Source organism: Ciona robusta, chromosome 2, assembly GCF_009617815.1.
Source record: "Ciona robusta chromosome 2, ASM961781v2".
NCBI lineage: Eukaryota > Metazoa > Chordata > Ascidiacea > Phlebobranchia > Cionidae > Ciona > Ciona robusta.
In genome coordinates, this window is record NC_143236.1 from 2610522 (window position 1) to 2626774 (window position 16253).

The following is a 16253-nucleotide window of genomic DNA, read 5'->3' on the forward strand; positions in this document are numbered from 1 at the left end:
GACACCAAATTGTTTCCGTATATTTAGGCAACCAGATACCAACATTGTTAATTTATTTACCAGGTTGTGCGGCAAAACAGTTTTTAGCAATTAAACGAACGAATTTGTACAATATTGCATTGTGTCTTAACAAAAATTCAGCACTATTATTATCTTCATGCATTTGCATCTACAATGGCAAAGCAGTTAAAGCAAAACAGAAAGCGAATTAGATGTTACTCAAAAGCAATGTTAAAAAGAGATGCACCAATAAAGCAAACTCCTAAGTATGTTTGGGTTTTGGATGGGAGGTGGAGGTGAATGGTTTTAAATTAACGAGTTAGAATGGAACTACAACACAGACTACACAGTAGTTTTTACAGTGTCTGTAACTCGTATATAACAAAACCACCCAAAACGCGGCATGAAAATATCTTTGAACATTTGCATTGCAGCTGTTTATGGGAGATTAATGGAACAATCGAAATTGGATTGCATACATACAAACAATAAAGCTGATATTACAGGACAAAAATCTGCTTCAATTCATTATTAAGAGGAATTAACACTTCTAATGAAATTGCTGCAGAAATTCAGCTATATAAATAAGACATACAAAATACAACTAACGGCCCAGATAATCCAGATACTTTTTACAGAAGATTTTTTATAAATAGTTCTCATTAAAATGCATTAGTTTCAAATAATTTAAAAATTAAAACTAATGTGATTTTTTGTTTGATCCCTTAAAAGTATAAACAGTAAAGAAGTTGTCACCAATGTTAAAACACATCTATTATATTGAGATGTGTAGTAATGGGGCACAGTGCTACACAGTAGTTAGTCTTGTGTTATTGTGAATGGCAAGATTGCTCAGAGGGGGTAAATGGTTATTGTAGTGGTACCTAGACTGTGTATGTGGAGTAATAGTAGTTAAAAAAAGCTGTATAAGCAGTGTTATTTTAAAAGCGGCATAAAAAATAGTTTATGTTTAATAGATTGTGTACATATGGTATCTAAGTGATAACTTATGTGTAAAGGCATTTACAGTGTAGATGTCGAAATAATGAATGTGAAAACACAGTTTTGTTGACCAGTGGACCATATACCCGGTAATTAGGCTACTCAACATGGGTACCTGTGGCTAGGTGACACCTGACTATACCTTTGCAGTTAACGGTTGCGTGGATTCAGTCACCATACACTCAGAGTATTCTTTCTCATCGAAATCCTTAGACCTGTTAAAAATAAAAGTGTCTGGTTTGATGTAACCGAACTTGTACAGAAGTGCATAGACAGGAATGCACGAGACGGAAGCAAGGATCAGGAAGATAATGAGCACGATTCCCCATGTCGGAAACAGCAGATCATCCTTGCTTGCAGTGATCGGGTTCCACCCAGAATATGTGATATCTTTAGTGAATAAGCCCGCTACACTTGCCCCAAGAATAACCAGCAATGCCAGTGGGCAGGTAAATCTCCATGATATAGTCCAGTAGTAACCAGGGGAGACACCCACCATTTCTTTTAGATCTTTTTCAAACCTAAAAAGAGATACACATGCTTGATACATGGGAAGCCACAAACTAGCAATTTTTAAGTTTAACTGAACATATAAATTTATGTTTAAATTTTGCACTTAACCCTGCATCATGTAAAATTAAAAATAAAAACCTACAATATATTTTTAAAACCTATAATAAAAAGCAAACAATACGACATCAAAAAATTGTGCCACAATTTATGTACTTGCCAGCCACACAAGGGTAAATAAAGATTCAATTACCTGCCCATCTTGTAAATATAACTGACAGAAAGAACCTCACAAAGAGCAATTGTAACGAGAGACAAAGTGGCAGAGTAGGTGTCAAAAATATCCAAAAAATAACTGCCTGACCTTTGAGTGAAAAGCAGACCCACTACGAACATACCTGCAATATCAATTAAGGTCAAAATAGGATGATGGTGGTAAAGTATTCCAACTATGCCTTTGAGTTAATGATGTTGGGCTTTAATCACAATAATTACACTGGAAATAGTTACTTTGTAAGTAGCTGGTACAATTAAAGTTCTTTTCTAACGGTATTACATAACTTAAAATGTAATTAAATTTTTTAATTTAAAAATGAACACAATTTGAGGTAATTAAATTTCTAGCATAATACAACAAAGTATTGTACATTTAATTTAAGTTATTGAACACAACCCCATTAGAATATTACTAGGAAGTAGGAGCCATTAGAATATTACTAGTATACAACGACTTAAATTACCACATTGAGTGTTTCAACTCATTTTGTTCAAAAACAAAAACATTTACAAATTAGAATCATCATCAAAGATTTAAAATGTTTTTTAAATATGCTGTTTCATTACAGAAAGTAGCAACCAGTGATTAATTTAAATAAATAATATAAATAAATACATTTACTCACAAGAGCACATGCCAGCTGTGAGTTTGGTCTTAGATACCTTCACCCCTGAGTCCAGCACAGAGGTTACCACTGTTTGAAGGATACCAAACTCACTGCTCATTCCAATGTTAAGAAGCATGAAGAAGAAGAGCACAGACCAGAAAGGAGCTGCTGGAAATTTTAGAATTGCTTCAGTAAAAGCAATAAATGCAAGCCCAGTGCCTTGTACGTCCTGCGAGTTAAATTTTAGGATGATAATTCGTTGATTTATTTAAGTTTGGATACAATGTTTTGGTTAGTAACAATTTTTACCATTTTTTTGCACATATTAGACAACTGAACTAAAAGTAATTTATGAGGAATGAAATGGTAACATAATGAATGAATGAATGAATGAATGTAACTTACTTTATCCTCGCGTGGCCGGAAAACGACAGTCTTTATCACACGGGTTTAACACCTCGTGCCAGCTTACGAGTTGCCATGTATGTTACTTTGTGGGTGATTATTTTTTTTTGGATTTTTTCATTTTTTTATGTATGGCGGATAATTTGGACAACCCATTAGTGACCACTGGGTTAAAGCAATTGTCGTTAAGTGTCTTGCCCAAGGACACATAATATATATAATCACGCATCTATGCCACACTTACTGTATCAAGTTCAGATTCAATTGAACAGTTGGTCATCTTCAGTAAATGCTCGGTGGATTTTTGTGATGAATCGAGATTGAACTCAAGTAAAAGTTCATTAAAAGTAAAATTTAAAAGATTTTCTCGATCAGGAAAGTTTTCAGGAAGATGATCAACCAACATGATTTTGTTGCTAAAAAAATTAAAATTTGATCCCGAAGATGTGGAAAATAAAACAACACTTTTATAAAAGAAACAACACTGAAGTTTTTGAATGAAATTTGCTAGATTTTTTGATATTTTTATTCTTTGTGGGCGAGGTCCTTGTCCTAGGGTTTAGGCCAGATTTGGCACATTACCCCAAGTCTTTCATGTGACTGCTGCCACGACACCGCATCACAGTCAGAGTTGATAATATTTAAATATTTTTTTTAAATATGCTGTTGCTGCTAAGTGTTGATATTCCATAATATTAAAGGGAAATTTTAAACACTGAACATCAGAGCACAGTTTACCTTTCAAAACAATCCATTGCTCTTGTTTTCGCTTTAAATCCAAGAATAGAAAACACGGTAATGCAAGCAAATATAGAAGTGATACAATTTGCAGTGGCAATGAAAATGGCATCCTGTAAGCAGATAAAAACATAATGTGATGCAAAAATATTGTTATGGTAAATTATAATTATCTAACAATAACAATACTTTTCCTACTGTGCTACTATGCAAATGCCACACTTCCATTTAAGCACCGTACAAAGTACTGAGACTACTGACTGCATATAACCTACCATTTTGACATTTTACTAATTAGGTTTACTAAAATTTTTAAAATTCCAGAAAATTATGGCAACTCCAGAATCTGAAGCAAAAAAGTTGGAAAATACCAACTGCATGTTCTGTGAAAGCCTTATTATACAATAAACTATACATATCTAGATAAAACCTTTGTTCATAAATGAACATCATGTTTATGTGCTAAGTAAAAGGAAATACGAAACAGATTAAGTTCAGGTTCCTGGAAATGTGAATCGTAGTTAAAAGTTTCTAACTAACCTTTCAAAATTTAGAAACAAAGAACTTAGTAAACCTATTTAAATACCCAATGTTTAATAAGCTGTTCATGGTCCAGGAAGGGCAGTCAGGGCACTATTAAAAAAGTTTGGAAAACACTGCTCTAGAACCTGCTATATTCTAAAAAAATAAACTTTTTTGGTTTTGTGGTGCTTATGGATAAGAAACTATTTTATTGTAAATATTGTTGCACAACCTCTCTATGAATAGTTCACAGCCAATCATGTAAAATTACATGGTCAATTTAAATTCTGTACACAATGATGTAATATTATTTTATGCTTCAAAATGTTGTACATTACCTTTCTACAGTTATTTTTAGGTTGGTTGTAACTAGAGTAAGCAATGATACTTCCATAGCCAAGACCAAGACTAAAAAATATTTGAGTGGCTGCTTCTCTCCAAACATCTGCGTCTCTTAAACGAGAAACCTAAATAAGGAAGTAATTATCTTATTTATTTTAGTTTCTGGTTAATGTTTTGACAATAAAAACAGAGATTCCACAACATTTCCAAAATATTTTTTTTAGGGAATGTGATATTAACAGCAGATGGCACATAAATATGTCAAACATATAATATTATTTCAGTGCATTTAGACAACCCAATAGTCTTCTTCGCTGTATCAATATCTGTTATCCAATTATAGTAAATATTTCAGTGTAACATTTACTCTGCCTGTTACAGACATAATGCCCTACAGCAAAATGACGTTTACAATCCAAAACAATATTGAGGTGTTATTTTACGAAAGCTGATTTCAGGGACACGCCTACTTTTTAAAAACCGGGATTTATCGAATAATACAATGACACAGGGAAACAAACCTATTTATAAATAAGTAATGCTGGACATTGATGGTGATGATGTTTTATAAACCTTCCTTCCAAAAAATCAACAATTTCTCCCAAACAGAAAGAAAAGTTACAAAAGAAATGGGAAGTTACAAAAGAAATGGAAAGTTACAAAAGAAATGGAAAGTTACAAAAGAAATGGAAAGTTACAATGGGAGGTTAGACATGGTATTAATGTAGTACACAGAAGCTGAACAAATACTCCCAACCAGGATATGTGAATCAATACTGATGTGGCTACTTACATCAGGCGAGAACATGTACTTCACCCCCTCCACTGCACCATCAAGTGTCATTCCACGGAAGAAAAAAGCAATCAGAACAATGTATGGAAAAGATGTGGCAAAATACATCACTTTCCCCGACGATTTAATCCCTTTGTTCATGCCCAAAAATACTATAAGCCAAGCAACAAAGAGGACAAGAACCATTCTCCAGTTTTGGGCACCTGTAATAGTAAAATATATTTTAAATGCGTCAAAACAAATAAAAAATTACTTAAACATTTCCAATATTTTGGATAAAGGTATAAATTTAAATCATAAAACAATCACAACATTTGTTCAATAATTCTATCAATACTAGTGTATATTTGATAAACATAAAGTCACACCAGGTAGACTACTGATATCAAAGCTTACCTCCATCTTCTATCCTATATGAGATATCAAGGGTATCTCTGTACCAGAAGTAATTGGTTGATGAACTCAACTGACATTCTTGAACCATATGTGTATCGTTTATCATGGGACAAGTGGCCCAAGGCAAATCCGTTTGAAACGAATTGAAAAGATAGAAAATTGCCCAACCAAGTATCATGTTGTAGTATAAACCAATGAGTAGAGAAATCTGTTACAAAAACCAAACCATTAAAAAAATAAAGGGATTCAGATAACAGACATGCAATTTTGTTAGGGTTTATTAAGTACAAATATATTTACCACATTGCTTGCAATACCAACACCACCAAGGTATGGATGTATGTGTGTCCAAACACCAATTGTTCCTTTTCTAATTTTCTGGCCAACTGCCAGTTCCAGATAATACAATGGATAGCCCTCAACAAACAGCATTATCACATATGGAATAAGAAAGGCACCTGGGCATGCAACAACATCAGCTTGCAAAGTAAAACAATAAAAAACTTAATAAGTAGTAGAACATACCTCCCCCATTTTTCTTGCACAAGTAAGGAAACCTCCAAATGTTACCAAGACCAACAGCAAATCCAAGTGCAGCCATGAGATATTGAAGCTTGTTGTCCCACGCTGGACGTTCTGATGACTCCTCACTCATCTTGCTATCACTGTCATCGGAACAATTCAAAGCTTCTTGTGCTTTCTTTTCCACATCCTCATCTACAGACACATTGCATGGATTTGGTGTCATTGCAGTCGCCAATTCTGAAACAAAAACAATATGTAACTAGCCATGTAAGTAAAATTTAAACTAAACTGACTAAAAACATTGACGTACTTTTCTGATCCCACTTTAATCGCACGCAACACTATCACTACCATCAGCACGACTGACCTCGCAACGTGTTTTCTTATTTAATCTAGGTTCTCGCTTATTGCCTTTTTTCCACATTTTCTCGTGGTTTCTCTCACATTTGTGGTTTTCTTTCCTTTTTTGTTTGTTTCCTTGATGCAAATTGTGTGCATCCTTCCACATTTTTTAAATGTTAATTTTTTAGCAAACGGTACGTAAAATGTTTTATGTCTTACCTTGACCGTACTTCAATATACTCGGTCTGAATTACTATTGCGTAACGCCCCTTTCTCACCGCAAAATAAAGTATTACCATATATATATATGATACATGTGTGGTGCAATACCTATTCAATATCGATGGTTGGCTAAAAGCTGACGAATGTGCTACTTGTACGCCAATGCAATAAAACTAAACAATATTTGCACATTAGCAATTAATATGAAATTAGAAAAGAAATGCAAGAAAAACATTCTGTATCAAGAACACACGGGACAAAGTAACATGTTTAAACGTTGGACGATCACTTTTTGTAAACAGGTGATATCTTTAAAACTCCTATTGGAAAGTTCTGTTACTACCAGTTTGCTTGGTTTTGTTTGCGCACGTCTATTAATGTACGTATCAGGTATCAGTTGTCCAGCAATCCTAACCAGAGCCATAGAAATAACGAGTAGTCCAACCCATTGTTACGTAAAACACAAATTGAACGGCAATTTGGGTCCAAAATAACACAGTAGGTATAGGGAAAATGTATGTTTTTCGGTAAATTACAGAAAAACTTGGGCCTAAAAACTAATTTAAAGGTTGAAAAATGTAAAAAACATGTGTTATTTGTTTCTGTGTCAAAAAAAGTCAAAAATTAGAATTAGAAGCGGTTGATTTGCGACATTTTAGTCATTTAATGCGGCTAAAATTATACATTTTTTCTAAAAAATGTTTGGTAAGGTAAATAGAAGCTGTTTTACACCTTCCCACAATAGGAAAACACAAACAAAACTTAACAAGTTCGTTTAAACCCTTTGTCAAAGTCACCACTTTTGCTCTATTTTGGACACACATAGACGGCAGTTGGACTACTCGGTGTTTATACGACTCTGATCCTAACAACCATCAGTCCATCACTATGTTTTTTCTACCGCTGTGTGTCGCGCAATAGCTGGTATGCTAAAAACGTTCTTGAACAATAACATTTGAAAAGATTTTTTAGTTATTTAGTTAAACAAGTATGTTTTAACAGTCTGTTATTTCACGAAGTAACATTATTCATGATCATTTGCATGTAATTTATTCTTACTATGCAGATTAGGATACTTGTTTAATGACAATGTGATGACATTAGAAACTGAGGAGTATCTAAAAGAGCTGGAACAAATTGCAAGCTGTGATTTAGAGAAATGTGACATAACGTTGATAGAAAGTCTAAAAAGCATGTGGGAAACAGACACAGCTGAAACATTAGCAAATCAGGACAACCAAAAAGTGATCTTGAAGCTGTTTCTTCAAGATATGAAAGAAGAGGTTGGACCATTGCGATTTGAGTGTATGTCTTCATGGACCGGTCTAACAACAAAACAAAAGTTGTTCGAATTTTTTGGATTTCCAGTGAAATTTCAAAAGCTTATTGTAAATTCTTTATTGGTGGATAATCAAAGGACGTTAAAGTTTTATGGCATACCAAAACATACTAATAAATTAACAGTATTTCTCATTAAAAAGGGGGTTCGTGATTTAAATTTAATTAATGGTGTTGTTGCTGGGACAGTAGACATATTGGGTGCAACTAATGCTGTGGCAGGGTTGATGAATCCACTAGCACCAACCTGTTCAAAATTTCTCCCACTCGCTGAACCTGATACTTCTTCAGGCTCTGAATACCAAAGTTTAGACCATGAATAAATATATTTGCAATGTTTTTTTATTAATTTACTTATATTTTTTTGTAGATGTCAGTCTTGTCACCTGTATAATGTTTTTTTGTATTGACTAGTGTTTTTATTACAAATTTGAGTTGTATTTGGGGTTTTAAAACAGATCTAGATTTTGCAACAGTAAAAGTGGTTTAAATTTTACTGTTATTGATCAGTATTGTATATCTAGGTAAAAGTAATACTGTAGTGTAGAACCATTATCCTTGTGGTACCTGGGTATGCCATCACCATTCTAAAAATAACCTATGTAGTATGTATGAAACTTTATTCCACAGCGTCACTTACATTGTGAGTAAATTAACTTTACTTCCTTGTTCCTGTTGTTGTTTAATCATGTATAACCAACAATTAAATCAGGAGACCTTAATGTAATTGCCATACCACCTTTAATATACAAATAATACTTTGGGGGTGATTTTTTTTATTATGTATGGCTCATTAATGACCACTGGGTTTGAGCAATTGCCATTGAGTGTCTTTCCCAAGGACACATACGCCCCCAATGGTGACAGTGACAAGCAACTCATTTTCTCGGAGTTAGAGGCAGGCGCGCTAACTACTTTGCCACGGCGCTGGTAGTATTAGTACATAACTAACAAAATGGCATATGAATGGCAAAAGATATAAAAGTAAAACCCATTTTTAGCTGAAAGCTTGTGAATTCCCATGGTTTTATTATCTTTGCTGATACTTGTGGATCCCAATACTATATAATAATTGGCAGTTGTTGGTATTGTTCCTAAAAATAAACAGCAACGAAAAGGTTTTCATTTTATTGCACTTACACAATTATAGTATAGATTAAAAACAAAAGGCTGATGGCGCAATTAATTGTAGCCTTAAAATAACAAGCAGGCAAAGGATAACTAAAATTAACAACAGCATTAATAGGGTACCAAAGTTAAGAACTGTGAATGTGGAACGTTCGCTAACACTGAAATTTCAAAACAAAAACACATTTTAAATCAAGGTTTCACAATGAACAGTAATACAATCATTTTATTTTAATATTACTAAAAACAGAAAAAATGGCCCCGGTGAACGAGATGAGAAAACACCATGTAAATTGTCAGTAATAATTATTTTAGCAACAGTTTTACACTTTGGTTGAGCATTCTGTCTTGTTCTTTTCATTTGTTTATCAAAGCCCGACTGTGTTAAAACTGTGCTGAAATACTGGAAACAACAAATATACTGTGGGAGCATCAAACTTTACTCCGCTACTACATAAAAAGAAGAAAATTGCAGCCCGTTACAAGTAAACAATTAGTGAAGTCAAGTGTAAAAAGAATATAAAATGACAAAAATACATTCAATAATTCTAAAACACAGTTGATATTTAAAGACAAAGTTATAAAAGCAGCAAATGCCCTTTACTCTACACAAGTAACTGCAAATTAGAAACATTTTTTTTAAATATGGAATAATCTTATTCATTGAGTTTGAGAAAAGCTAGGTAGTTGAGATTAATACAGTTCCTGTTGCTAATTGTTTTCTTAAGTGTTTTAGCCGAAAAACTTTATTTAAGACATTGCCACAAAATTGCTCGGAAAAATGCCCTTTTTCCCATTCAGACTACCTTGTAACCACTCTTCATTGATGCTCCCTGTAATAAAAAATAGAACATTAACACACTGTAGTGCATCTCTGAATAAAAATATATATTTAATAAAAAAATGAAACATGATACTAACCTAAAATGTGGATAACATCATTTTGATGAAAGGTTAATTCTGTGTCATCTTGGCCAGTAAAAGAGTAACGAGCAACTGCAGTGGTGGTGACTTCAGATGGCAATTGTTTACAATGTAGATTAATATTGTTTGTATCTGCTATACTCTGTTCTAGTGGCAGCTGAGAACAGTCATGGTTGACAAAGTTAACAGGAAGTATTCCTAATGTTCCTTCACACTCCGCTTTTACCCAATCAGAGTCGACACGAGAGATAAGTTCAAGTTTATCTCCAGCTTTTACTGACAGTTCGTCTTCATTTTTCGCAACAAAATCATATTTTGCCCGCACACAGTTTGTATCTGTAGTGCTTACATGTTTGTCTTGTGTAAACTCAAATGGAGTTGGTAAATGCATGCCCATTGCTTTATCAACATCAAAAATAATATTGTTACTTTGGTTTGTATTGTAATGATTCATGATAGCTACAGAGTTCGAATTGTTCTCATTATCTGAATTCGACTCAAGTTTTACAAACTTTTCTGGAAATGGACCTTCCTCACCCTCCTCATTTCTTCCAAAGAGTAACTCCTCATCAATTCGCTTCATGACTGTGATCTTCTCTCCACAAGAAAAAGAAAGGTCAGTAAAGTTTGTTGGAGTGTAATCCATAGTAGCAACATAATACATTTCACCGGTAATGTATTTCTTCATGCCGACATCAATCTGGACCTTTTTATCTTTATCAACCTTCATGGCAGCGACTTCGAGAATACTTTTATCTTCTGTATCTACAGGACTGAGGGCAGGGCTTGTTGTTTCCTTCCACATAATCTTAGGTGGTCTGGTGGGTTTAGGCGGTGGGACTCTTTTAGTTGGTGACAAAATTGGATCTGTAGTTACAGCATTTGATGTTTCAGTATGATGTATGGGACTTCCCACTGCTTTAGGGCCGGTGGTTTGTTCATTTAATTGAATTGAAGTGGTTGGTTGTTTTGGTTTTGCTGGTGCTGGTCTCAATGGCTTTACCCTTGGTTTGTTTACAGGAGCTGCAGCAATTATAGGAGCATTAGAATTTTGGTTGGAAGCAGGGTCCTCTGCTTGAAAAGATAAAAGATCCACTTCAGAAGATTTTTCAACAGTTTGCTTATGCGCTTTTATCTTGTTTTGCAAAACTGCTGGTATGGCTGGCCTCGGTGGTGGTTGACTTGGTTTACGCCTTTCTTGGTTTGGATTTGTGTCAGTGACTGTTTTATTTCTGGTAGGTTCCGGTGACTCAGAAAGTGACAATAACTGGGTGGATTCTGTTGGACCAGTAGATTGTTGTTCTTGATGATACATTTCTTTCTCCATCCCATCAACACTAGTTCTAGGCTTGAAAATTCTCATTGATTTCTCTTTAAATTGAAGACTTTTTCGGCGAATAAGTTGCAGGCCCTTGTTGGTACTGTTTGACGATTTTTCACGCTTTATGATAGCATTAGCACCAGGTGTGTGGTGGTCTTTAGATTTCCCAACAGGATATGTTTCTGGTATCGGCGGTGGTGCTTTGGGTTTGGGTGGAGGTGTTTTGGAAGCAGTCGCCCATCTGTTTTGTACATTTACTGGTTTTAATGGGACGTCACCAGATGAAGTTCTTTCTTCACTTTCAAAAACTGAGGAATCCTCTTCTATGTTTTTTCGTCTGACAGACTTACGAGGAGCAGCTTTTGGAGGCGGTGGTGGTTCTGGACGTTGACGCACACTCTCACTACGAGATTTTGGAACAGGTGGGGGTGGTGCTGCAGGTCTTTGCAGGGGTTCAATGTTGTTAGATGGGATACTTGTAGCTTGGGTCTTTTCAACAGGTGATGTGATGGTAGATTCGGAAGCAAATCCAAAATCTAACAAACTATCTACAGCAGATGGTTTTTTGTTTTCAACATTTATGGATTCTTCAAAATCCTCATCTGGAGGACGAGATGTTGGGATTGGAGGAGGCTCTGAGAGCTGAAGAAGATTTTCCTCACTTGAGGCCAGAGACGATGGCGTGGTTTTTGTATTTTGAGGCAAAATTGTACGAGGTTTTGGTTTCAGAACTGGTTTAGGTGGTGACAGCGGTTTGTTCACTTTTGCGTAAACTGGTTCCAAGTTTTCTGAAGACTCTGACGACAAAACATCATCAATGGTAGGTGCGTTAAACAAAAACTCATCTGATGTTGGTGTGTTATCATGGCTATTGCTGGTAGAAGTACTGACCACAGTTTCCACTGGTTCTGGTGTTTCCACCTTTGTTGGTGTTGAATTGTTAAAACTTACACTCGCATATCCAAAATCTTCTAACACCTCATCCACGCTTGGGCTTACAGGCACCGCAGATTGAAGATTTGAAAAATCAGTAGTTGGCAAAGTGTGCTCTGGACTTGGATGCTTGATACTCGCATAACCAATGTCCTCGGAAAATTCTAGAATATTTGTAACTGGGGAAGGCTTAGGAGGAGGTGGTCTTCTTGGTCCTGCTGATGGGGGAGCAGGTGGAGGAGGCAACCTCCTTGTTTGCAACGGAGTAGGAAGGGATGGCGTGTTTCCTGGAAGATCATCTTCGAAGAGGGATAACACATCATTTGTGCTTGATGGTGAGTGACTGGACATATCGACGTGTGAAGGTTGTGTAAGGACCTCCTCACTTCGTGATAAACTACTTCCTAATTTAAGATCAACGTGGGTGTAATGTTCAGGGTTTGAAGTATCTGCTGCTTCAGAGTGGGCACCAGAGAAGCGTGCTATAAGTTCAGGCCTCTTGGGTGGGACTTTGGGTCTAGGGCGAACAGCAGGTGTAGTGGAGCCTGAAGTAGTTCCTTGATTCTCTCTTGTGTTGGTCAGAAACTCTTGGACCGTGCAACGTGTTGTACTAACCTGTAAAACAGCAAAAACCAAGCTTAAGACAACACAGAGAGTGAGATGTGAGATAACCTCTATAAATAGACAAAGTGAATAGATCATAAAATATTTATATTGTGTCAGTCACTGTCAGATGGGAATATAATACAACATGTGACATGATGCAAAAAGTATGCACCAACAGAGGTTACATGCATACTTCCATCCAAGCGGTAGTGTTTAATAATACCTTTCTTCTAATTCTCGGTGTAGGGACTGGAGTACGTTCTCCCTCTCTGACATATACAGATTGAGTAGAGGAATTGTTTGGACTTGAACCAGTTGGTGAAAAGTAAGCAACAACAGAGTTTGCTGTTTCAGCATGAGCATTGAGTCCTTCACTATTATTTTGGTTCGAGTTTCTGCTTGTACTTCTATAAGGAACTCTTTCAGAAAACCTTGTCTCCACAGATGTAGAGCAGAAGAAAACTTTGGGTTCAGTCTCTGAAGATTGGTTTCGTGAATTTAGCTCTGAATGATCCTCTTGATCAAAAATGACAAAATCAACTGGCAGAACTCTACTGGGTGGGCTAGGTGCCGATTCTGGAAATAAGAACAAAAACACATTAAATTAAGTTCCTTCATCACTAATTGTTTACCTAAAGTAAACAGACACATTCTGTGACCATAATAATCAAGGTCACTACTAATAACTCAATACTATTTAGCCCATACCAGTAATCTACCATGTTAACAGCAAGCTGATAACAAGTTTTGCATGTCAATACACACATAGTTGCGAAACACAAGCCCACAACTTCCTCATGTAAAGCATTGTCACACGCACGTAAAACTATCTTACGTCACAGCGCAAGTAAGCAGGAAATTAATCACTGCTACGTTACTCACTAGTTTAAGCATAAAACTATAAGCTTATTTCCTTGTATAAACTAAAAACTTAAACTTTTTAACATAAGTCTGCATTTTACATTGACTGCTTTATGAACTAAAATCAAAACATTTAAACTATTGCCTTGAATAAAGACCAACTAAATCCCAGAATCCAAATTTATACAAACCAAAATTTTTCCAAATTCATACAAGCCACCAATTTTACATTTGAAATCTTAAAATCACCATAAACACAACAATGTGAAACTATTGTCTTGGTTTGAATAAACCCAATTAACTTCCAAAGCCAATCATAACTGTGCCTGTTCCCTGTATTAGCTAAGCTGGTATATCTTTTAATGATTGTGCAAAGAGGTTGACAAACAACGCAACGAATATTGTGACAGCGTTACATATTATGCTGTACTGCCTACTTCCTGTAAATCATTTATTGACGAAACAACAAATTTAACACATGCTTAAATATGCACTGTACCGGCAGTCACTTAGTAGTTAAAACTGCAGTGCAAACAAAACAACTTTCACTTTCCTCACATATTCCCTGTAGTTTATATCAACATACACCTACTGCTACAGTGAGTCTTGTTTCATAATATACAATTAACTGAAGTTGACAAGTGGCAGCAGTTGGTTTATTAATAACTCAATTCGTGATACACCAATAGCCGTGCATCATACATGCGGTTTTGTATTCAATAGGTTTTAAAACTTCCTTTCCTGCCACAGGGCACATCCACATCTAGTTGCCTTTCTCTCACGCAGTAAAGCAGGTTTGTGGTGAAGCCAGCGTTCAATCTGTACTTGCTGCTATACCACTATTTTAACCAAGCACATTCTAAACCACTATCACAAGCTTATCACTGTAACTGAAGTATTGAAGAGTCTTAATAATTGATGCAAGTGCCTCTTAAAAAACCTGTTAATTCTTTGTCACCCTCTTACACTGTTGTACATACCATAGAATTATTTTTCTTTTATAGAAACAAGTGATCATTAATAAATAATGATTATTATGATAAATGTTATAACTTATAATTAATATAATATATATAATCCAACATCCTTTGAAAGACAATTCATTATCTCCACTAATCCTTTTATGGCACTTACATTAACAAACGGCGGATTAAAATTTAACCAATTACCTGGAACTGGCATTTCAAGTTCAATGGTGCTGGTGTTAGTGGGAGTCGATTTAATCGCTTCATCGTAGCTTGGTGGCGCCTCCGGTGGAATGTGGCTTCCCTTTGCACCATCAGCAAAAGCAGGGTGTTGATTCATTGGTTGTGAAGATATGATTGTAATTTCAGGACGCTGTCGTCTCCTCATGCTTCGACGGGTGCTTTGTCTTCGTGATGGTTTGTTTCTTCTCCTCATTTCAACTTCACCCTCGCTACCCCTGTTTACAAAGGAAATGTTATAACATGATTACATGAACTCACTTATTTTAAATGACTGTTGTTTTGCAGCTAATTTTTTTTTGTCGTTTTGCAGCTTATAAACTCGAGTTTTTAACTTGATCTTCGCTATGGTATGTGAAGTAAAAATGCTGGCAAGAGAAAATCCAACACTGTCTGTGTGAGTACAATCACACACTGCTTGTGTATCATTTAAATCTTTCCTCCAGACAGTTGGATAAGTTTATGAAATGACAATCCGGTTATTTACGCTACATCTGTTATAACTAAGAATTTAATAGATAATTGCATTAAAGGATGATGATAATTTAAAATTAAACAGCTAATAAAACAGTATGCGGAAAATGAAAATAATCCTCCACACAGAAATAATCAGTATATAAATTAAATAAAATCAGTTCACTAAAAAGGCTAATAGAGTTAAGTCATTTGAAATCACCAGAATTACGAAATTAAAGAAACTCACCTTCGTATCGGCACTGGATGAGAATCTTCATATCTGGGCGGGGAAACAGGAAATTCCCCGAGAGAGACTGAAGATGGTGTTTGGTTCAGAGTTCTCCTATTTCAATATAAAGAAGATAAATACATTTATTTTATTTTTTTTCAAGCATTATCCTACCACACAGGTGACATGTATTTTATAATTTTAATGATATAGAGAACCTCATTGATTAATGTGTTAATGATTTCTGACTCTGCTTGTTATTATAGCCACCAAACAGCAGGGTTAAGGTGTTTTAAATTAAAAACCGAAATGGTAAATCAGATACAGTCTCTGTGTTGCCCTGTTTTAAAAATTAGGATGTCACTCCCATAAACCTGACATTACGCCTACGCCATGTATCTTAAACAATGCCAATTAAAACAACTTACTGAGGAGAGATGGTTGGTGGGGGTGGTCTTGGTGGAGCTACTCTGCTTGGTTTTGTTGTATCTGACATCGTAGAGACGGGTGACCTGCTGTTTAGACTGCAAGCCATTTATTGCCAACTCTTCAATACATTGTCATGAATCTA

The 16253-nt window shown here is 35.4% G+C and overlaps 3 protein-coding genes across 4 annotated transcripts; 1 reads left to right on the forward strand and 2 right to left on the reverse strand.

Annotated features, from left to right (window-relative positions):
* Positions 1–36: 36 nt before the first annotated feature.
* Positions 37–7536, reverse strand: LOC149740066 (sodium-dependent neutral amino acid transporter B(0)AT2-like). Of its 2 annotated transcripts, none has more exons than XM_089872973.1 (11): positions 6428–7536; positions 6118–6354; positions 5893–6050; positions 5593–5800; positions 5197–5399; positions 4400–4528; positions 3540–3652; positions 3046–3217; positions 2415–2625; positions 1766–1910; positions 37–1523 (listed from the first exon to the last, which is right to left on the reverse strand). In XM_089872973.1, the coding sequence occupies exons 2-11, from the start codon at positions 6338–6340 to the stop codon at positions 1139–1141; spliced, it is 1947 nt and encodes a 648-aa protein (XP_089729099.1). In that variant the 5' UTR covers positions 6341–6354; positions 6428–7536; the 3' UTR covers positions 37–1138. The 2 variants fall into 2 exon arrangements, with proteins under 2 accessions (XP_089729099.1, XP_089729098.1); XM_089872972.1 differs by having other exon boundaries at positions 6411–6428.
* Positions 7537–7717: 181 nt separating this feature from the next.
* LOC149740067 (uncharacterized) lies at positions 7718–9140 on the forward strand. The gene has a single exon (XM_089872982.1). The coding sequence runs from the start codon at positions 7776–7778 to the stop codon at positions 8340–8342; it is 567 nt and encodes a 188-aa protein (XP_089729108.1). The 5' UTR covers positions 7718–7775; the 3' UTR covers positions 8343–9140.
* On the reverse strand, positions 9133–16251 carry LOC149740068 (uncharacterized). Its single transcript, XM_089872965.1, has 6 exons — positions 16111–16251; positions 15701–15796; positions 14962–15215; positions 13155–13507; positions 10069–12940; positions 9133–9980 (listed from the first exon to the last, which is right to left on the reverse strand). The coding sequence occupies exons 1-6, from the start codon at positions 16215–16217 to the stop codon at positions 9898–9900; spliced, it is 3765 nt and encodes a 1254-aa protein (XP_089729091.1). The 5' UTR covers positions 16218–16251; the 3' UTR covers positions 9133–9897.
* Between the last annotated feature and the right edge of the window lie 2 nt (positions 16252–16253).

What these genes read in the sequence shown, in the direction of transcription:
- LOC149740066 (XM_089872973.1), bottom strand. Translation starts at nt 6,340, where the DNA reads ATGACACCAAATCCATGCAATGTGTCTGTAGATGAGGATGTGGAAAAG. An exon ending in AGTACATGTTCTCGCCTGAT is followed by an intron (nt 4,529 to 5,196) that starts GTAAGTAGCCAC and finishes TTCCTTATTTAG; the next exon opens with GTTTCTCGTTTAAGAGACGC. An exon ending in TTGAATCTGAACTTGATACA is followed by an intron (nt 2,626 to 3,045) that starts GTAAGTGTGGCA and finishes TTTAACTCGCAG; the next exon opens with GACGTACAAGGCACTGGGCT.
- LOC149740067 (XM_089872982.1), top strand. Translation starts at nt 7,776, where the DNA reads ATGACATTAGAAACTGAGGAGTATCTAAAAGAGCTGGAACAAATTGCA.
- LOC149740068 (XM_089872965.1), bottom strand. Translation starts at nt 16,217, where the DNA reads ATGGCTTGCAGTCTAAACAGCAGGTCACCCGTCTCTACGATGTCAGAT. An exon ending in ACTTGAAATGCCAGTTCCAG is followed by an intron (nt 13,508 to 14,961) that starts GTAATTGGTTAA and finishes TCTTATTTCCAG; the next exon opens with AATCGGCACCTAGCCCACCC. An exon ending in TGATGTTATCCACATTTTAG is followed by an intron (nt 9,981 to 10,068) that starts GTTAGTATCATG and finishes TTTTTATTACAG; the next exon opens with GGAGCATCAATGAAGAGTGG.